The sequence below is a fragment of the Polistes canadensis genome, unplaced genomic scaffold (genome assembly GCF_001313835.1).
Source record: "Polistes canadensis isolate GaletaPanama2010 unplaced genomic scaffold, ASM131383v1 scaffold_138, whole genome shotgun sequence".
Lineage (NCBI taxonomy): Eukaryota > Metazoa > Arthropoda > Insecta > Hymenoptera > Vespidae > Polistes > Polistes canadensis.
The window spans coordinates 82,013-101,430 of record NW_014569685.1 but is presented as its reverse complement, the minus strand read 5'-3'; the positions used below and the strand labels follow the sequence as shown (position 1 = coordinate 101,430).

Genomic DNA, 19,418 nt, shown 5'->3' with positions numbered 1-19,418 from the left:
TTGCAAGATTTTTCATTAAAGCATTTATTTAACATTGTTGTAACATAATATTATCTATTTTCAAAAGACTCGTGTTGCTATACATGAAAAAGAATAAAAAAATGATCTACTATTTACTATTATTATCATCAAAATTATCTGTATGACAACATTATTGCCTTATGGTATAATTTTGTAATTAGCCAAATGTATTATAGATTATCATTAAAATAAACTAAATGCAATAACCAGACAGAAATGAAAAATACTATATATATATAAACCTAAACAAATTGTATTTATCTTCAATATTTTGTATCAATAATTAATTATCTTATGATTTTAATGTTCGAATTGTGTTTAAAAAATTTGTAATAAATTATTAGTACAGCGTTTTTCAAACTATGATCCACAGAACACATTGGAAAAAATAAATTTTTGATTTGTTTTTTACAGAACAAAAGATTGGATAAAAATTATACAAAAAATATGCATCCGCGGACGAAAAAGTTTGAGAAATGCTGGATTTTTTAGTATAAAAAATAAAAAAAACTATTTTTAAAAATAAAATTGGACAAATTCAACAATTTTCAATGAACTTTTATCTCTATATAGGATACGATTAGTTTATGGATCTGACGTACATAACATAACCAAAAAAAGTTAGACAGGAAAATATTTACTGCTATTTTTTAAGTGATATAAAATGTCATTAAGTTCAGATAATTTTGATGAATCGATCCGTTTGAAATGAACCATCGTGCAAATGACAAAAGATATAATGATAGCTCACCTAGAAAATCCCGTGGCACCTCTTCTATATATAGGATTTATTTTTAGGTTGGAGCTAGCCATAGTTCGTATCAAGAATCTGTTTCAACGTTGAATTTCTAGGAGGTTTGTTACAAATACAATTATGCTACACCTCCATATAAACAATTTATTTTATCTTTTATTAATTAGTCGTGTTATTTTATAGAAACATCATATATTTGATAACCGAACTTGATATAATTATACAAGGTTTTATGTTAAAAAAAAACAAAAATTGTATAATTATACATCATACATTCTAATAAATATTTACATTTATGTTTACAGTTGATTAGGTTCGATTTAAGAACAAAATACCTTTTTGTAAATAATTTGTCTTGTGGTACAAGTAAATAAAATTATAATTAACGACGAAATGCGTTCTAATACATTTATTTATCATTTTAGGAACAAAAATGGCAAATGACTTAATTCCTCGGGGCAAAGACAAACTCCAAGAAATTAGTATGAAGTTAGAACAAAGTCATCTGGCTTACCTACAAACCGATGATAGTCCTTTAAAATTAGACCAACGTCGTAAGCTAGAAGGTATAAATGGAATCAAATAAATCTTATATTTCAGATCATATTGTAAAATGACAGGAAACGTGTTCTTCTAATTTTTTTAGTCATAGATATTTTCATTATGATTTCAGGATTTATCAAGGAATATCTCTACCTTGTTCCTAATGAAAATAAATACATGTTTCATGAAACGGCTGATATTTTACGTAGATCTGCTGCTACATTGCAAGATTTTAGCGGTTATAGAGCTGCCACTGCTTGGAGCGCAATTTCTTTATATGCTGCAAATCTCGTTGCACAACCTTGGAGGAAAGAGTACAGAACGTTAAGGGTTAGTACATTATTTTTTTTTTTTTATAGCATTCTGTTATTTTATTCTTGTCAAATAAATTCTTTGCATTTTTTAGACCTATAGCGGATTCTACAAACACGAAGTACAAGCTAATTTAATAGGAGGAGAATTAATGTTTGAACAAATGGGATATAAACACGCAGCCAGGGAAGTGCTCGTTTTGGAAGGTCCGATAGATCCAGACAAAGTAACTAATGTTAGTAGAGATGCGATAGTGGCTTTTGTAGAATGTCAGGTATTATTTTTATAATATCATCGTATAACATGAGATACATGTATTTATCATTGTTGCATTATGTGAACTTGTAATTATAGATGCTATTTAGAAATTTAAACTTATTTGCAGATTTTAAAACAGATATGGGAATGTGTCTCGAAAAATTATACCGTTTCTTGGCTTGAAGTTTTAGAATTTCGTGAGAATCACGTTGGAACTCCTGAACAAGCTATCAGAGCTTTGAATCAACGTTTTCTTGAAAAAATACACCAAAGCCGTATAAAAGTTGATGCATATAGAAACTATCATTATCCGCAACTTGCAACCGTGAATGCGATACCACCGGCTATTAATTATCATATGCCATCCAACAATTACAGTATACCACCATATCCTTCAGATTATAGATGTATTAATGATGCAAATGTGATACCTAAAAATTACCAGTATTTTAATTTAATGGATCATGGGATGGTAAATCGTTATGGTACATACGGATGTATGCCAGTTGGAAATAAGTGTGGTAGTATTCATAATACTCCCTATTATCCTACAGTACCAGCATATGCAACAAAAGTACCTGCGGATAGGCTGGTAGAGCTTAATATGCCACTTCCAGTCGTGAATTATGATAAAACATATAAAAAACCATCGCAAAGAACTTTTGATATGGACGAAGTGGATTTTCATAAAAGACAGCCTATCGATTCGGACTACGATTATGCTAAAGTTGATAAAAAATGTATAAAACCATATTCGAACATAGAGAAAAACACACACGAAAATTGGGACTTTGTTTATAAGAATTTAGAAAGTCAGGGATATTCGAAGGATCTTGGTGATAGAGAAGATATTTTAAACAAAACGGAGCCAGATTTACGATTTTCCAAACAAAAATCATTAAGGTCTTCTGAAAACGAAGAAAAGTATAATATTTATCGATTAGAGAAAAAGAAGTGTGGAAGAGGAGATGTAAAGGATATTAATAATCACGTTACTAATGGACGAAAACACCATCAAGATACATTATCGATTAAAAAGAAATCCTCTTCTTTTGATTTATCTGATTCAAATAGATATCACAACGATGTTACCACAGAGAATCCATCGTACTTATATGGTACAGTGAAAAAACACGATAGTCAGATCTTACCGATGCAACGATCGCATCATTCGTCCGAACAAATTTCAAGGATTGCCAATTCAATAAATAATTTAGAATTGTCAGAATCCAAAAAGGAATCTAATAGTAAAGATCAAAATAAATGGAATTGTGCTACTTGCACATTCTTAAATTCACCCGAGAGAGAAATTTGTGAAATGTGTATGAAATCGAAATTTAAAGGAAACGAAGATAAACCGTTGGCAAGCGGCGGTAAGGAATGCCCAAAGTGTACATTAGTAAATGAGAAAAATGTTTCCGTCTGTGATGTATGCGGTGAAAGTTTGAAAGATTCTCCAACTTATATATAAAAATATTCTGTCTTTGTAAAAAGGTAACGTTTTATTTCTCAATATGATTTTCGCACAGAAAAAAACTTTATATTGTTCTTGCAAAAAAAAAAAGATTAAGTTGTTTTTAAATAAAGACAAATATGTGTTGACACATTGCGTAGAGTCCAGTTACGATGTAAAGACCTTTAGAAAGTACTGTTATATAAAAGTCAAAGAACGTATTAATATATATACACGGGGTGTTAGAGGTTTTTTCATACAAACGATATATTTTGAGAAACCCTGTATATATTACACTTAAATAATTAAGTTTGAAGTAGAGAAAATATGAAGTTATTTACTTTAATGTTTTATGTGCAAATAGGCTTGTGATATCAATATATTAGTATTATTATACTGATGCAGTGGCCTATAAAATATCTCTAATATAATTGATACAAATGGAAAATATAAATGAACTATGATATTACACATACGATTATGCAAACATTAATTTCATATTAAATTTTGAAAGAGGATATTTATCATATTACTCTGTTTTATTTATTTAATAAAAGGTAGCATATAGTATCTTATATAAAAAAATATTAATATTAAATAGTAATTTTCTTATATGCTTACATTAATTCATTTAAAGCTTCTATTAGTTAATGTATATAACTTGGTAGTATTATTAATAATTATGGAATGTAATTATTTTTCACACATGCCATATAAAATCACATAATAATTTATCAAATAATTTATTGCACAATAATTGGAGTAAAACTCCTTGTTACGTAGCGATGAAGACTATTGAAGATGAATTGCCTTGATTATACAAGAATCTAAAAATGTAACCACTGTTATCTTAAAGAATGCCAAATAGATACACTATCTGATTATTTTATTAAAATGACATTACGATTAAAGACATAACTGGGGAACTTATTACAAAATAGTTTATATACTGTTGGAAACAATCTAAATTAATTTTTTACTCGAAAAAACGATACGGTATTGAAAATTATTAAGATATTATTTATTAATATTATTGTCTCTAAAATAAAAATATAATAGATCTGTTAAATAACATTGTCTAATGATGGAAACTATTTGACAAATCCTCAAAAACAAAATTATCATATTACAATTATTAAATTATTAAATTATTAGATAGTACTTTAAACGATTAGAACTTTGCATTACATTGAGTGGTTAAACGAGGCCTATATTCAACAAATATTCAGGATTTTTCAATTATAATTTTTAAACAGAATTTTTTTAATAATATATTTTATAGTATAATAACATGAAAAAACAAGAAACCAACAAAGAAAAATTATAAAATATTAGAGACTTAGATACTGCATACATATAGTTTTCTTTAATAATTTATTTTGTCCTTGATATAATATTTTGTTTAATGTTGCAATGATGTTTTTATATATAAGTTGTTTAATTTATTTAATATTGTCACAATATAATAAAGTAGAAATGAATTTTTTTTAACAGCTTGTTGCTCTGCTTGAAAATAATTGCTTAAAAAATTTCAAGCTTAAATAATGTACAATAAAATAACATATATTACGTTATAATGCATATTCAAACATTCCTCACTTACCTGATTTATTTGAACTTAATTCTATTTATGCATATTTTTTTGTTGACGTATTAAAAATTATATTTGTTGTTTTCTCTTAAGACGATTATATGTGACTTTTAGGATTTAAAAATATTCATGTCTTCGACAAATTTATTTGTAAAATATCATTGAAATGAGCAAACAGAGAAAAAGAAAATTTTATCTTTTAGTAATTATTTTGTTAATCTTTTAGCTTAGGTTCGTGAAAATATTGCTTACAATTAAATGTTATTTTATTAGAGAAATAAGACTTTGTATTTAAGAAAATATGTATGTTTTAATTTTTTTTTAATTTGCATAGTACAGGTGCTTAATAAGATACGAAATTTTGGAATTTTTTTAGATTTAGTAATTGACAAATAACATATATATATATCTATAGACACAATTAAGGTTTGATATATGTTTAAAAGAACAAAATTGATGAGATTTTGAAAAGGATAGTTATGAGTTTCAGTAGAATATTGCCACGTATTCGCATGGAACATTTTTCTTAAAGCTGCTCCTGTCTACGTTTCAAAAATTAGAAGAATATAAATGTATATTTAATATATCGATCGACTATTCTAATATCTGAGAGGACTGATAATATTTTTTCATTAATAATGTATTTAAGTAGGGAGATAAGTACAGCACAAAAAATATAATATTAAATATACAATAAATAAATGTAATGACGATGATTGCATTACAATAATTGTGCTTACATAACATGCAATTAATTTTTTAATAATGTTATCCACATTGTAAACAAATAATAAATTACGTTTTGTATACATTGCAAGAAGTATATTTTGATGATTGTTTCTTTTATACATATATATATATATAATAATTAAATACTATTTAAAATGTTACTTGAGAGAGATTGTGAAAATGAATTTATTTAATAGAATTCTCTGACACTTTTACAAAATGAGATTACGTACTATGTAAGATTATTATATCTGCGTTAAATTATATTTGTAAATATTCAAATGTACAAGCACTTTTTAATTAGACAATTTAATTAATTATTCTTTTTTCTCCTTAATAACTTTGTCTAAAGATTTCATAGCAGCTTGATGAATTTTGTTATCTAATTTATCTGTAATTGCAAATTCATAATGAAATGTAGAATTTATTTCAACTGTTAGGAAAATAATAAAATTACTTACAAATTTTATGTTTTCCTTGTATAGGAAATTTAATAGGAAGAGTATATGAATTTTCGCATATAAAAACATAAGGGCTTTCACTTTCTCCTTCGGGATACATTTCTCTGTACTGTTCTTGAGACAAAACATCAACAACTGTTACACAGCCTAACAAAGAACTAGTAGGATAGCTTTCCGGAAATTTAATTTTCTCTAGAAAAATATAAAAAATAAATAATATTAAATAGAAATTTTTCTAAATAATAATTTATTACTTACCGCTTTTTAATACACGATAGAAATGTTCTATTTCTGAAATATCTCCTGCAGTAGGTGTCTTAGCTGTCGACGCTATCCATAATCTTCCTCTATGAGAAGAATACCAAGTTCGACCTTCGTGACTAATTAATTAACAAATAAAAATCATAATAATATTATTTATTATTACAATAATGAAATTATATACTTTTGAACTATGCTCACAGTTTTATTCCTGCAACCAATAGCGAAGCATACGGCTGATGCATACTTAAACATAAACCTTGATCCGTTAGTTCTAAATATTCTTTGTCTTGAATTTTACTTTTTGCAATAATGTTTGATGTTTGTTTATTAACAGATCGCTTCGTTTCTTGTTTAATATACTACGTAAAAACAGAAGAAACTTTCAATATATCTCTGATTATTTTGTCAAATAATATGATAAATAATAAAATTATGTATTTACCATTGGGCTGTCGAAATCTATATTTGGAGAAATATTGCTATTTATTGGCTCAGTATTTAACATCATTTCATATAGATCGTCTAATTCATTATTCTCCTCTTGACCTACGAATACTTCTCTACCAACAAAATCTAAAGTAACTTTTCTACTCAAACGAGATGCATGTTTTTGAGCACTTATTTCTTCTTCGCGTTTTCGAAATCTTTCTCGTTCTGCGGATGTAAGCCATGTACTATTTGTTTGAAAGTAATCCGATTCATCGTCTATTACTTTTGTACGTCGTGCGCTGTAAAATAATATTCAACTATATGAATCTATACATAATATTATAAAAAGATGTTTTTTTTTATATTATTTATGGCCTGATAAACATTGCAGTTAAATATACCTGTTGCGATCATATTCCAATAGTTTATCGCGTTGTTTGATAGATTCTTCCAAGCCTTTATTGGGTTTCCGATCCATTAATTTATTATATAGATCATCAGCTTGCTTGGTATTACTAGAAAGTATAGCTTGTTGTTCACGAGAACATACCAATGTTTCACAAAAAAAACATGGACCAGATCCTTCTTGATAACAAACTATTCTACCACAATTATTGCAATTATTTATCAGAGAATGCTTTTTTGCTTCACAGTCACATTTGTGTCTACCTGACGCACGCATAAAATTTAATATTATTACTGAAGTACTAAAAATCATTACGCATACGTGCAAAATATTATTCATTGAATATATAGATTATAAACATACCTTTTAATAAAACAGTTTCTCTATCGCGTCCTTCCTGCGAATACAAATTCACAAATTTTGGCTTCTTTTTTTCCATTTTATCTGTTTTATCGATTTTCATTTCTTGAACCTAAAAACGACAATACCACAAGAACTTTTAATCATAACTATTTCAAATCATTAAAAAATATCATTCAATTTTTCGTTCATTGTGATAAATATTTAAAAGTTCATTTTATATATACACCTGTATATTTTCTTTGGCTTTTGTTTTATTTTTTTTCTTTTCATTTTGCTTTTTCTTACAATCATCGTTATTGTCATTCGTTTTTTTATATCCAGCTGGATCATTGCATGAAGCTATAATACATACATTTTATTTATATTTCATTGAACAAAATGATTGCACTATTTAATGAAATATATGTGTATTATTACATTAACTAACCTTGTCTTCTTTTCAATTCAGCTATAAATTGTTTATGTTTAGGATTTTTCAAATCCAACAGAGTTGTAAGATATTCATCCAAATCTCTTTCATTTCGTATTTTTATAATAAATCTAAATTTAAAAGAAATCATTAGAAACACGTGTTTCATAAAAAAAAAAAAAACATATCTAACATATTATAAATATAGTGTACAAAATTGATTCTTACTGTATTAATTCTTCTGGTACTGGGAAATCCAGCAAACCAGATAAACTTTCGTATATCCATTCTTCCATTATCATACAATTGTTAACTTGTGTAATAAAACAATAAGTGAAATTAATTAATATAAATAAGTCAATAAAAGCTGTCATTCAACGTTACTTGTTACAGTCATGGGCGATTTCAGCTCAGGGATGCGGACAAAAAATAAAGTAAAAATGTATTACGGGAATCCCTTTTCTCAATTTATCGTTTGGTATTTACGCTTGTGTAGGTATAATTGTTGAAAAACTTATGGAATAAATCCTTGCAAATGCATTTTTCTTTATATACATAATTTATTATTTTTTAAATGTACATACATGTATATATTTTTAAAACAGATGGCGCAATAATACGTAGGGTAGTATCTTAACATGAATGTACTTACTAAGTATATATATGTTTCATATCATTTAATCGGATAAGATCAGTATACTATAGGCATCGTTTGTGTGTTTATGTATCTATAAGTCACGTGTTAAACGTACCGTAACCTAATAAATATAATTCTGTTTTTAGAATATTTATAAAAGAAATTATAAATGTTAATGCCCAATTATGAAAGTTTTCAAGAAATTTTGATTAATAGAGCATTTATTTGTGTGGATCGGTGCATGACCTATGAATAGAAAAATTAACCTTATCAAATAATGTTTATGTGATAACTAATAAGCTATAATAATCGTTTCATATTTATTATTAGGCTAGAAATGGCTAAAATAATGGCAAAAGAAGAAAATCATTTCAAGAATTCTTGGATGGTAAATACGTTTTTTTACATTGTATAATAAGAACTTTGTAGATGCACTGAAGTTACATAATATGTTCAATTCGAGTCAATTATATTGATTTCATTAGTTTTAATTATTTTCATTTTTCAGATAAGACCTTGCGAAATATACTATGATGAGTACAAAGAATGCAAATATTGGAAATCTCGTTTTCATCAATATTTCATACACGGTCATAAGATTGATTGTTCTTCGTGGCAAAAGGATTTTCACTATTGCAAAATGTGGCAAGAAAATCAATCGGAGGAAGCATACGTATGCGAATAATTTGATAACATGACTTGTTCTTTTAGAGTTTAAGTATTCATTTTAAGTACTAATTCAATGCGATAACATATTAAGATCCATAGAAAATTATTTGTTTTTAGGAAGCCCTAATAACAAGCGAAAAAGAGCATAGAATAAATAGATTAAAAGGACACATAGCGAATAAGGTTTGGGAAAGGAGAGATAAACCACCGGAAGATTGGAATTCTCCTTTACCCGAGTGGATGGAAGAAAAATTTAAAGATTCTTATTTAGAAAAGATGAAGAACAAAGAAATACAAAAGAAAATAGAATCGATAAATAAATACTGCGTTATAATGTAATGTTTTCTTTTTTGTTGTTATACATTTACAAGTAGTTAATAATTTTCTATTGCAAGTAAAATTTGTGTTAAAAATTACTTTGATATAGAATGCGAAAGACAAATGTGAAGTATATCATCTTTGACATTATTATATGTAGTTGAAAGAAGATGGAAAGGAAAGTGGAAAAAGGAACAAACGTAAAGGGGAGGGGAATAAAAGAATAAAAGATAGTCGTACGCGGAGTTGTGAATTCGTGCGAGCACGTGGGCGTGCGCGAAGTTGTGTCAGTCATGCGCGTCAAGGGATTTTTCTCATTCGGTTACTCCAAATAGTAGGAGTAAATTATCAAGTTAGAAAGAGAGAGAGAGAGAGAGAGAGAATGCAAGCGATCGTAAAAAGACGACCACGACGACCCCCGGTGGAAAGCACGAACAACGCGTTATGCGAGCAGCGGCGGTGCTTTCTCTTTCAACAATTTCAATTGATCGTATCATCATCGTAAAAGAGAATATTCAGAGATCTTTGTTTTCACACTTTCTTGCACGTTGCATGGAAAACTGGTCAAAACGCAATCATCGTTGGATCGAACGATAGACCGCGTGGGGTGACCGAGTGACGTGTGCGCGCCATATTGAATGAATGACGCAATCTGTACACAAAACATTACGCGTGCATCTCGAAGAAAGCGGTTTTGGAGCAATGAATCGTTGTTAACACTCGTAGACGAGTTTTCGTTTTTTGACGACGTAATCTTCCTTTACTTTCCTCTCTCTCTCTTCCTGTTTCGGTCCATCCCCACTCTCGTTCCTTCTGCCACACTGTGTCATTCTCTATCCCGCGTCCTCTCATTATTTCGCTCGCTCGCATTAGTAAGGGACGTCACGCGTTGATAGCGTAACGATACGTGCTCGTAAGCGAGCTTGTGTACTACGAAGATAGATCTTTGAGGTGAATCATTCGTGTTTCTTTTTATTCTTCTTCTTTATCAAGATCCAAGTTTCTTTTTGTTTGATCTCTTGGGTGTAATCGTCGTCGTTCCTTCTAGCCGCTGCCGCGTCGTTCGACGGGTACGAGCGCGCGCAGCCGCGCGCGCCTAATTTTTATATTGACAAAACGATAAATACAAATTAAAAGAATGGCCGCGAAAAATACTACCGATTTAGTTGACTATCTCGGAGATTATAGACGATACTTCGAAGAATTCATCCGAAAAATCAATCCGGAGGATCAACTGCCTATGAAGGTTAATGCATACAGTATTACGCAAACGGAACTTGTTGGGGAGATCATCTACTTGACGCTGCAGTACATTAAACAACCGTAAGTACATTATCTTATTATTTTTCTCTTCTTTTCTCTCTTCTACACTTTCTTTTGCCTTTAATCTTTTTATTACGATAACAATTTGCGACAAATCCACATTTCTTTATACTTTATTCTAAAAAGTTGGTATTTCATTTTCCCGCCATTTGTTAAAATTCAAATCGCAATTCGCCAATTGGCGCGAATTAATTCTCGGCGACGCATGTTATCGCGCGAGTGTTCGTTCTTTCGCATTAATCTTTGAACGTGGGTTTTAATGACAAGAGAAAAAAAAAAGAGAAAAAAAAGAGAAAAAGAGAGAAAAAGAGAGAGGGTGAGTGAGTGAATGAGTAAGAGTGAAAGAAGGGCGTAGTAGGAGAGAAATAACTGTATTGGTAGAAGTTGAATATTTAAAATAATCTCTTAGCGCGAAGATTTAACAATTTTTCTCCATCCGATCTTCTTTATTTATATAAAGAATAATGTCATAGCCGTAGAGATAGTCATCATTCTATTTGGAATACTTCCCTTGCAATTTGCCAATAGTTTCCTGTTAACTCTACAGAAGTAAAGCTGAATTTTGATGGACTCGAATCATTGTTGTAATAGCTTAAAAATATTACGCTTAGTAAGCATTTTAAAATATATCAAGGACAAAATATTTTGTGTATGACGTCATAGAAATCTGGTTTTTTTTTATCGTTTTATCACATGTCATGTGACATATGACATGATAAAAGACAACACCACAACATCAGCAGATGCTTTTAATTATAATATTAATTTTTCATTTGTATTATTCGTTTACAGAATTATTTAAAACTTACATTGGAATGATCATTGATAATATTGTCAAAATATTATACACAGTGTATACATATATACTACATATATATAAAAATGATATTTGTATCAAATAAAAAAATCATCAAGATTTAAGGTTTTAAATTTAAGGAACTCGCTTGAAATATCGTTTTGCAACTGCATCGCTTTTTTCGTTAGACATTGTCTGGAACAAAAAAAGAACTTACACATTTCTTATAATAATAAACGTTTGAAAAATCGAATAATGTTTTCAAAGATTCATTTCGTTTTCTCGGATGGTATAGCTCTTTAACTTTTATTATCACATGCTATACTTATTCGTTCTTTTGTTTGCACCTTTTATGTTAACATGCAGACGTGTATAGATGTATACGCGCGCGTATATATGTATTATATATCACTTATGAAAAGTGAGATCTTAGGAAAAAATTTGTTAGTTCTTTTCTTCATCATTTAATAATAATTTTTATTTTAAATATAAAAAGATTGTTATGAAATCGTTAAAAATATAAATAAAATTGATGAAATTATACAATATAATCTAAAGACAGAACTTACCAAGACGAGACCATCGTCAGTAAAATCGTATTTCCGTACTATTTTGCTGTTATCTGGTCTGTATGATACTGTCACGAGACTGTCATCCTCCATTGTCGTAACATTCTAAAGAAATATAAGAAGTATGCTGTATTTTGTTTACACGTAATGCATGAATTTGCAAAATAAATGTGAAATTCAAATTAGAGATAGCATGTCGGTAATTACTTTTAATATTTCACCGGAAGGCAGAGTTTCCTCGTATTCTTCACTGAGAACAAATATTAATTCTATAGTACGCATCATAGATACAGTACGAATCGACCATTTTTCTCCTTCGTTTGAAATTTCCATACGTGGACTTGCTAAACCCATCATTTTTCGTGCGACATATGGTACGCCTAAAAAGTAATGGATACGAAATACATTTCAAAAAATTATAACAATAAATAATGTAAGTTTATACATTTCTAATAGAAATCCTACCCAAGTCTTTGAAGTATTCGTCGATATTTTCGTTACGTTCGTGTTGATAAGTTCCAACGATCGGTGCCATTTTTGTAATTTAAAATTTCAATTCTTATTCAAATGCTGTCGCATATGTTTCCTCTACGTCTTCTTTTTTTTCTTTTTCCTTTTCGAATAATCGTTCTAGACTTTCCAATGATATCTTCCTTTCGATATTCCGTTTTCCTATTAACGATCCGCCGAAATGAATTTGTACATAGTTATCTGTGATGTTTTGGTCGTTGTCGTTCGTATCGTCACGGATAAGGAATTTCTTTTTAAGACAATTTTTTTTTATACCTCTTTATACGTTTAATCTTCACTGTGTACACACTCTGTCATTACTTTGTGAAATTGTCCTATCTAATGTTATGATATGTTATCTTTTACCATCTTTTTCTGAAGAGGCTTTTAAATATTGCAAGTTTAGCGCGCGCATGTACGATAGAGAGAAAAAGAGAAAACTTCAATAACTAATCGTCAAGATTACGAAAGTATTTTTTAATTCGAACGATTGATTAATGATTAGTTAGATTATTATGTTTATATTTCCCCAGATATATTAATAATGTTAATGCACTTTACGTCATTTTTGAACAAATTCGAATTTATATTTAAATGATAACATTTTTTAAATATTTTTTCTGCTTACATTTTAATGAATTTCGAAATGCAAATTTCTTGATGCAATCACGAGAATACTTATAAAATATAAATATATTTATACACATACAATTATAATTGTATATAATATATATAATTTTATATTATAATTGGCGGTTCTTATGATTTTATAGACGTTGTCCATGCAGTCTACAAGGATATCTCGTTCGCCTTGTATTACAAGAAATAAAGGATTTGTGCGAGAAACAACCAGAAGAATGTGGGTTCAAGTTGGAAACAAAAAGTAAGTAATTCTATATGCTTATAATTTGTATTTATGTTATACGCTTTAACAAATCTATGGATAATTTGATTTTTTTTTAATTATTTGACAGCATATGCTCCACTGAAACTTATGCAAGCAGTTACAAGCAAAGTAAATGAAATATTTACTCGCTATTTAGACAATAGTAGATTAGTAACGTTACCTCCACCTTCTTCAAAATTGCCACCTTTGGCAAGAAGCGGAGCATTGAAGAATGGCAAAAGAAAAATGGAGGATAGGCATGTAGAAATTTATGACTTACATACCACTTGTAATGTACAGGTGAATAGCCACAATCATATTTTCACTTTTTATTCATTCATTATTGTTAACATAATGGTAAAGATGCATGTTTTATCATAGAATGACTCCTTAGCAAGTTACTTCGCAGTATTTGATGGGCATGGAGGAGAAGATGCCGCTGTCTATTGCGCTACACACTTGCATCAGTATTTAGCAGAGAGTATATATTATCCTACAGATCCAGAGCGTGCCTTATGCGACGCTTTTCACACTACAGATACAAGATTTATAGAAAAAGAGAGAACTCAAGTGAGTGAATTTTTCTATAAGTAGTTTTATAGTATCATACGCGTAGCATTAATAAAATTACTTTGTTTTCTCCAGAAAGTAATTGGAGGTACAACCGCAGTCTGTGTATTATTGTTGGATAAAAAATTATATATTGCTTGGGTAGGAGATTCTTTGGCTATGCTAGCTAAACGTGGCAAAGTGGAAGAATTAGTATATCCTCATAGACTATCTCGATATGTAAGTAAATATTTATGATTATAATACAAATGCTTTCTATTAAATAACAGTGCTTCTGACAACATGATCGTATAAAATAACGTGTTCATACGCATCGCTATGTACACGTATTCTCGTAGTATCTATGCCAGGTCTAATCGCCTTTGGATCGACGTTAATTAATTTTCTATCATGAATATTTTTAAATAAAAGACCATGTTTAGAATTTATTATTGGTTCATAATTTGATGTAATATTTAATTGCATTTTTCCTAATTTCCAATGATAGTACGCCAAGTCTGTAATTTTAGGCCAAAGTTTCTTTTTTCCTTTGAAATATAGCTGCCAATCTTCTGTCTTAAGTCTTTCACCAAAATCAATGTAGCCTGATACTTCGACTTGAAGGCGTGGATTATGGCGTATAAATATAATAGTTGATAGTACATGTAGTCTATTAGAGCGTTCGCGAATTGCTAATTCTTGCATTACCGGATCGAAAGGAAGTATAAATTCAGAAGTAAGATGATATGGTTGAAGAATTGGGTATAATAAATCTTTGACAGTTTGCAGACGCAGGTAGAAAGTATTTTTATCAAGAGTTTCTCCTGTACATCGATAACCAAGTTCTGCTAATTGTCGCGCAACCTTTGTACTTCTCAAATAGTTAAAATCTACAGGAGTTACCAACGAATCTAAATATTCTTCGTAGCTTTTGAATTGTAATAATCTTCTGTCACTATCCACTTGTGTACTTAACGTAGTCATTTTGGCATATAAGAATTAAATCTTTTGACACAACAAATATAACGTAACTGAAGACTATTTTATAAACTAAACTCGTTCTTGCAAATACATAAAAATTTAGACATTTGGTATATGCGGAGAGCTTATTAAATAATTGAAATTAGTTAATTATTCATAGCAACAATTAAAAAGAGATGAAAGAAATAGCAAATATGTTTATAGGGTGTTTTATTAAATGATGAAATACAAACTGAAAATAATTATTTTCTTTTCTTTTTCGATAGGATGAATCTGAGAGGATACAACAAATGGGTGGAATGCTGGCATTCAATCAGGGTACAGTGCGAGTTAATGGAGTTCTGGCCGTATCTCGTGCTATTGGTGAGTGTTATTCATTGTGCATTCATGCAAATCACGTATCGCTTTTTCTTTTCTCTGAAAAAATTCTAATCTGTTAAGATGAGGATAAGTTAGTAAGAAGGAAGTAAGGAAATTGCGCAGTTTCCAAAGCGTGACGATTAGTTTTTGAATGTAAATAAATAGTAATTAAAATTGTTTCACACACACACACACATACAACACACAATTACTTACACAAAATTCGCGAGTTGACGCGAGCTTATATACTGCGTTTGAGTAATTGTCAATGTCCAAAAACGTTCCGTTTCGAAGTAATCGTGTTCACTATTCTTCGCAAATTCTCGTTGATTTTTTCTTCTCAGCAAATTAAGTATATTTTTCGATGGATGGTAACTTTTCCGGTCGATAATAAATATTTTCATTTCTGTAGATAACATTCGTTTTTACCGACCGAAGTTAAGAATAATTATATAATTTCGTCGGTACGAAAGAAATCTACGATCGACATACCACAAATAATTATAAATTCATATTTGCCCATTAATTAAAATAGAGTAATTAATTGTAGATTGTTATAATTGATATTTCCATATTTTACGCGAGAAATATCTAATGAAACGAATGTAATGTTATTTTAAAGTTTTAAAGGTACGAATATCGTAAAAATATTAATTACGAAAAGCAGATATTTGTGAATTAAATTTTGGTATTATTATTTCTAATATTCGAAGATAATATAATCTAGAACTAGTTTTATTTTAACGAAAATTTATTAATTTGTATATTTATAATACGTATATACTTAGGAGGAAGTCAAGTAGGGTCGAGTTGAACGAAGTGTCGGTCGTTGGCCAACTATGGCTTGGATGATGATGGAAAATAAGAAGAAAAAAAATTCTGGACGCGTGTCGGGTATCCTGTTGTTGGTTCCGTTCAACCGCTGACACAATACTACGTGCAACTACTTTACTGGGTGGCATGCAGAATTATATGTTTGGAATAATTAACAGTCTATTATACTATTTCTGTGTTACAGCAAGGTATACTTTATGACGAGAAGTAAATTAAACGTCGATTTAAATCGCACGTGTTATCTTCGATATCGAATAAAAACTTTCTTCTTATTTTCCATAAAATATCATTTAAATAACGTAGTAAAGATGATCGATCGAGAGAATCAACGCGTTCTGTAGAATCGTTATTTATTGGTAGAGATTCATTACGGGATACCTATTTTAATCTCTGCTTAGTAGAGAAGGAGCAACATAAATTTATAATAACCGGAAGCATTCTCAAGAGTGGCGTCGTTATTTAAATTAGCCAAGCTATTCATTAAATAGATAATTACATTTAATTAAGAACAGGTCGAACACGAGAATATGTAGATAGTTTCTACTCCGTACTATAGCGATACGTTTTCACAGCTTTTAAGACTACGACTAACAATAAGATTATTATAAATGATCGACTGTTATTTTAGTTTATCTCTAACAATTAACAATCTTTTCAATCATTTAATAAACGCTTATAGATTAAAAAGATATTTTAGAAACTGATCGATAATACTTGAGAAATACAGTAGGACATATTCAATCAAAGTTTGTGCATTAATTTAAAAATATATTTTTCTTTTATAGGAGATGTAAAATACAAACCCTACGTAACGAGTGTTCCTGATACGCGTTGCATTTCTCTAGACGGTACCGAGGATTTTATTATCATTGCTACCGACGGAGTCTGGGATTTTGTCAACACGTACAATGCTGCTATGATCGTTTACGTAGCGATACGAGAATATCCTGGTTGGTAAAAAGTTTCTTTTTTCAAACGATCTAACAAAATAGGTCATATTTTTCTTGACGATTTTTTTTTTAGATTAAGTTTAGATAAAATTAAACGGCCGATCTAAATAAGCTTGAAGATCACGACACGTAGAAAATAAGATATACCGAGGTAGCCCATTGTTTTAGAAATTTCTTCTTCGATAACGGAAGTCTCGAAAGATTTATATTTTCGCGCTTTTCTAAATCGCTTGCCAACAAAGTGTGTCCAGTCGTTCTGTTTGTGGCGATGTCATGCTCTGTTTCGTTCGACGGTAGGAACGGAATAGGAAGACATTAAACGCATAACGCTTCTCAAAGTAAAGCCTTTTCTTTCACATAGTGATTAGTATCGACTAAAGGTTTTTTTTTTCCTTATGTCTGTGTCTGTGCGTCTGTGTCATTAGTTTGTTCAATAATTGTCGCCTCGATCATTCTCATTCCTTGATTAGTCTCAAATTCCTTTCGTTATAAGCAATCGTAATTGGGAACGTGTCCAATTGAAGGAAACGTTTGCCGGCGGATAAATGACGTCGTTTTTATATTATTACATCGGACAACAGGATAAAGTTTCGATCTTCGTGGATGAAATCGAATGGAGACCATCCTTATCTTCTATTAACAATAAATCTGATTACGCGAACGTGTTCTAAAGATATATATATATATAAATAGTCAATTGGATTAACATTTTCTTTAATTTACATTAAATTTGGATTAAAAACATTTCGTAAGAAGTTTTCGTAACCATGCCAGTATGGTATCGATTGCGTTTAAAAGGCGTAACGAGAGGTGCACACGAATCGTTATAAAATTTCCATTTTATTGTTAAATATCAACGCGAATTCGATACGAGTAAGCAAGCCGAGTATAGGTATATACAATTTGCCATAGTTCCCTACGTTATGATCAAGGAACGAAATAAAATTGAAAGCAAGCAAGCAAGCAAGCAAACGAGCGATCGTCCGTGAGTAAGCGAAACGCGTGCGAGAGGGAGAGACGAGAGAGACGAGAATGTCTGAGCCCCGGCATGGTTGTCGAGTGCATCCTAGCAGGAAGAACACGGGCGGAGAGTATATAAAGCCCTCTTTTGAGAATGGTACCAACCACCCTTTTCCATGCGCAGGGAATTCATTAAATATTTTCATTTTCGCGCTTGATTTTCTCTCTCTCTCTTTTTTTTTTTTTCAATACAAACACAACGATCTCGCAGGATCTCTCTTTTTCTCTTACAGTATTCTTCCTTATGGTCGTTAATGATCATATTTTTCTAAAAAAAGAAAAAAAAACCAATTTTTTTTTCTAGTTGATAACCAACGTGATTATTCCTTACATTTGGTATATTTTTAAACAACTTAATATTCTGTATCTTTATATTATTTTATGCAACGTTACATTTTTAATTAACGCATAAGACAAATTTCGAAAAGATAGATACACGAAATACGAAGGATGTTTAAATAAAGAGAGAGAGAGAGAGAGAGAGAGAGAGAGAAAAAAAAACAAAGCAAGTAAAAAAATGTAAACGCATTCGCAGCGATGCTTCGAATGTTTTTTCTTTTATTATCCTTGAATTCGAGAGAAACGATAGGGAGGGCTCAATCCGACCTATCAACATGAGCTGTTGTAGCCTTCGTCCTCTGGGCTCGGAGTGTTCGACCGAAGGTCTCACCGAGCATTCGTTCTTTCGTCAGCCGTCTGCGAAGTAGTCTGACAGAAGCCGCATCACCGTTTCTCACTTTACCACCAGTTGTTCGCATTTCATCGATCACCGAGGATCGATCTTTTGGCTCTTATAATATATTACTCCTTATATTCTGACGCGTCTTTTATTATTATTATTATTATTATTTTGTATGTATCGTCGTCTCTCCCATTAACTCTCTTTCCGTTACTTTATCTACCTGTTCTTTTTTTCGCGGAAATATAAATATATCACTGTATTTTGTACTTTTTATTTATTTTTATTTTATTTTCTGTTTTTCTTTTTTTTTTTTTATATTTTATATTGTATATATATATATA

General features: G+C 30.0%; 6 protein-coding genes across 8 annotated transcripts in view; 3 read left to right on the top strand and 3 right to left on the bottom strand.

Annotated features, from left to right (window-relative positions):
• Positions 1 to 595: 595 nt before the first annotated feature.
• On the top strand, positions 596 to 3,896 carry LOC106788371. Its single transcript, XM_014751556.1, has 5 exons — positions 596 to 876; positions 1,201 to 1,341; positions 1,449 to 1,648; positions 1,725 to 1,904; positions 2,016 to 3,896. The coding sequence occupies exons 2-5, from the start codon at positions 1,209 to 1,211 to the stop codon at positions 3,357 to 3,359; spliced, it is 1,857 nt and encodes a 618-aa protein (XP_014607042.1). The 5' UTR covers positions 596 to 876; positions 1,201 to 1,208; the 3' UTR covers positions 3,360 to 3,896.
• Positions 3,897 to 5,813: 1,917 nt separating this feature from the next.
• On the bottom strand, positions 5,814 to 8,573 carry LOC106788373 (activating signal cointegrator 1). Its single transcript, XM_014751557.1, has 10 exons — positions 8,222 to 8,573; positions 8,012 to 8,124; positions 7,811 to 7,923; positions 7,585 to 7,693; positions 7,217 to 7,484; positions 6,829 to 7,114; positions 6,585 to 6,745; positions 6,381 to 6,502; positions 6,123 to 6,314; positions 5,814 to 6,052 (listed from the first exon to the last, which is right to left on the bottom strand). Exons 1-10 carry the CDS (start codon positions 8,365 to 8,367, stop codon positions 5,979 to 5,981), a joined length of 1,584 nt encoding a protein of 527 aa, XP_014607043.1. The 5' UTR covers positions 8,368 to 8,573; the 3' UTR covers positions 5,814 to 5,978.
• Positions 8,402 to 9,712, top strand: LOC106788376 (UPF0545 protein C22orf39 homolog). 2 transcript variants are annotated; one of them, XM_014751562.1, is made up of 4 exons: positions 8,402 to 8,485; positions 8,961 to 9,018; positions 9,139 to 9,303; positions 9,417 to 9,712. In XM_014751562.1, exons 2-4 carry the CDS (start codon positions 8,968 to 8,970, stop codon positions 9,636 to 9,638), a joined length of 438 nt encoding a protein of 145 aa, XP_014607048.1. In that variant the 5' UTR covers positions 8,402 to 8,485; positions 8,961 to 8,967; the 3' UTR covers positions 9,639 to 9,712. The 2 variants fall into 2 exon arrangements, with proteins under 2 accessions (XP_014607048.1, XP_014607047.1); XM_014751561.1 differs by lacking the exon at positions 8,402 to 8,485 and having other exon boundaries at positions 8,687 to 9,018.
• Positions 9,713 to 10,474: 762 nt separating this feature from the next.
• The window catches only part of LOC106788367 (serine-rich adhesin for platelets-like), a 47,691-nt gene continuing 38,747 nt past the window's right edge, over positions 10,475 to 19,418 (top strand). The window contains exons 1-8 of the mRNA XM_014751550.1: positions 10,475 to 10,568; positions 10,666 to 10,940; positions 13,589 to 13,698; positions 13,790 to 14,001; positions 14,083 to 14,271; positions 14,347 to 14,490; positions 15,498 to 15,594; positions 17,211 to 17,375. Of these exons, the coding sequence (XP_014607036.1) occupies positions 10,756 to 10,940; positions 13,589 to 13,698; positions 13,790 to 14,001; positions 14,083 to 14,271; positions 14,347 to 14,490; positions 15,498 to 15,594; positions 17,211 to 17,375 (1,102 nt within the window). The 5' untranslated portion in view covers positions 10,475 to 10,568; positions 10,666 to 10,755. The remainder of the gene's footprint in view (positions 10,569 to 10,665; positions 10,941 to 13,588; positions 13,699 to 13,789; positions 14,002 to 14,082; positions 14,272 to 14,346; positions 14,491 to 15,497; positions 15,595 to 17,210; positions 17,376 to 19,418) is intronic.
• On the bottom strand, positions 11,677 to 15,947 carry LOC106788377 (myelin P2 protein-like). 2 transcript variants are annotated; one of them, XM_014751563.1, is made up of 5 exons: positions 15,808 to 15,947; positions 12,771 to 12,977; positions 12,513 to 12,685; positions 12,306 to 12,410; positions 11,677 to 11,931 (listed from the first exon to the last, which is right to left on the bottom strand). In XM_014751563.1, exons 2-5 carry the CDS (start codon positions 12,838 to 12,840, stop codon positions 11,872 to 11,874), a joined length of 408 nt encoding a protein of 135 aa, XP_014607049.1. In that variant the 5' UTR covers positions 12,841 to 12,977; positions 15,808 to 15,947; the 3' UTR covers positions 11,677 to 11,871. The 2 variants fall into 2 exon arrangements, with proteins under 2 accessions (XP_014607049.1, XP_014607050.1); XM_014751564.1 differs by having other exon boundaries at positions 11,697 to 11,931; positions 12,771 to 13,154; positions 15,808 to 15,937.
• LOC106788374 (uncharacterized protein C4orf22 homolog) lies at positions 14,501 to 15,432 on the bottom strand. The gene has a single exon (XM_014751558.1). It carries the CDS (start codon positions 15,232 to 15,234, stop codon positions 14,530 to 14,532), a length of 705 nt encoding a protein of 234 aa, XP_014607044.1. The 5' UTR covers positions 15,235 to 15,432; the 3' UTR covers positions 14,501 to 14,529.

Bases quoted from the DNA above. Each gene is read 5' to 3' on its own strand.
- LOC106788374 (XM_014751558.1), bottom strand. From the start codon at position 15,234: ATGACTACGTTAAGTACACAAGTGGATAGTGACAGAAGATTATTACAA.
- LOC106788376 (XM_014751562.1), top strand. From the start codon at position 8,968: ATGGCTAAAATAATGGCAAAAGAAGAAAATCATTTCAAGAATTCTTGG. The intron at 9,019-9,138 runs GTAAATACGTTT...TTCATTTTTCAG, and splicing joins ATTTCAAGAATTCTTGGATG to ATAAGACCTTGCGAAATATA. The intron at 9,304-9,416 runs GTATGCGAATAA...ATTTGTTTTTAG, and splicing joins ATCAATCGGAGGAAGCATAC to GAAGCCCTAATAACAAGCGA.
- LOC106788377 (XM_014751563.1), bottom strand. From the start codon at position 12,840: ATGGCACCGATCGTTGGAACTTATCAACACGAACGTAACGAAAATATC. The intron at 12,686-12,770 runs GTAGGATTTCTA...ATTACTTTTTAG, and splicing joins CGAATACTTCAAAGACTTGG to GCGTACCATATGTCGCACGA. The intron at 11,932-12,305 runs GTAAGTTCTGTC...TTTTTGTTCCAG, and splicing joins CTGACGATGGTCTCGTCTTG to ACAATGTCTAACGAAAAAAG.
- LOC106788371 (XM_014751556.1), top strand. From the start codon at position 1,209: ATGGCAAATGACTTAATTCCTCGGGGCAAAGACAAACTCCAAGAAATT. The intron at 1,342-1,448 runs GTATAAATGGAA...TTATGATTTCAG, and splicing joins CCAACGTCGTAAGCTAGAAG to GATTTATCAAGGAATATCTC. The intron at 1,905-2,015 runs GTATTATTTTTA...ACTTATTTGCAG, and splicing joins TGGCTTTTGTAGAATGTCAG to ATTTTAAAACAGATATGGGA.
- LOC106788373 (XM_014751557.1), bottom strand. From the start codon at position 8,367: ATGACAGCTTTTATTGACTTATTTATATTAATTAATTTCACTTATTGT. The intron at 7,694-7,810 runs GTGTATATATAA...TGTCGTTTTTAG, and splicing joins AAGCCAAAGAAAATATACAG to GTTCAAGAAATGAAAATCGA. The intron at 6,315-6,380 runs GTAAGTAATAAA...ATATTTTTCTAG, and splicing joins CTATCGTGTATTAAAAAGCG to AGAAAATTAAATTTCCGGAA.